The sequence below is a fragment of the Eimeria mitis genome, genomic scaffold, assembly GCF_000499745.2.
Source record: "Eimeria mitis Houghton genomic scaffold, Emh_scaff1107, whole genome shotgun sequence".
In the NCBI taxonomy this organism is placed as follows: domain Eukaryota; phylum Apicomplexa; class Conoidasida; order Eucoccidiorida; family Eimeriidae; genus Eimeria; species Eimeria mitis.
This window is the reverse complement of record NW_013567623.1, coordinates 5,848-6,384: the sequence shown is the minus strand read 5'-3', so window position 1 is coordinate 6,384 and position 537 is coordinate 5,848. Positions and strand designations below refer to the sequence as shown.

The 537-nt window shown below is 46.4% G+C and overlaps 1 protein-coding gene across 1 annotated transcript in view; it reads right to left on the bottom strand.

Annotated features, from left to right (window-relative positions):
• EMH_0029600 (TBC domain-containing protein, putative) overlaps positions 1–537 on the bottom strand; it is a gene marked incomplete at both ends in the record, with an annotated part of 6,187 nt that overhangs the window by 2,274 nt on the left and 3,376 nt on the right. The window contains one exon of the mRNA XM_013494321.1: positions 113–285. Within this exon, the coding sequence (XP_013349775.1) occupies positions 113–285 (173 nt within the window). The remainder of the gene's footprint in view (positions 1–112; positions 286–537) is intronic.

Sequence of the window (537 nt, the reverse complement as noted above, 5' to 3'; positions counted from 1 at the left end):
ATATATATATATATATATATATATATATATATATATATATATATATATATATATATATATATATACTATCCCGCGGCATGCAGCCCCGCTTTTTTTTGTTTTCGTTCTTTACCTTTGTTTTTATCATTAGAGACGACGAGCTGCAGCAGCGAAGCGAGTGCGAGCTCTTGCTCTTGAAACAGCAAAAGAGTGCCGGCGAGGAAATTCAAGCCCTGGCAGTACCCAACCCCAGGGCGTGCAGCAGCAAACCCCCGCAGCACCCGCCGCAACGCGCAGATGCCCCCGCTGCAGCGGAACTGCACAACCGAGACACCGAAACAGAAACAAAAACAGCAGCAACAGTAGCAGCAGCAGCAGCGACTTGATGAGCATAGGTAGAGTGGAGCTAACACAGGATACAGCTTGAGCTCCAGTGTATGTACACCTCAGGGGAGAAAACAGAAAATTTGTGTTTTAGTATTTACCCGTTTGTTGTTTGGAAATGTTCGCGGAAGGTCGAGCTCTATCTGGCCGCTGATGTCCACTGGCAACTGCTCC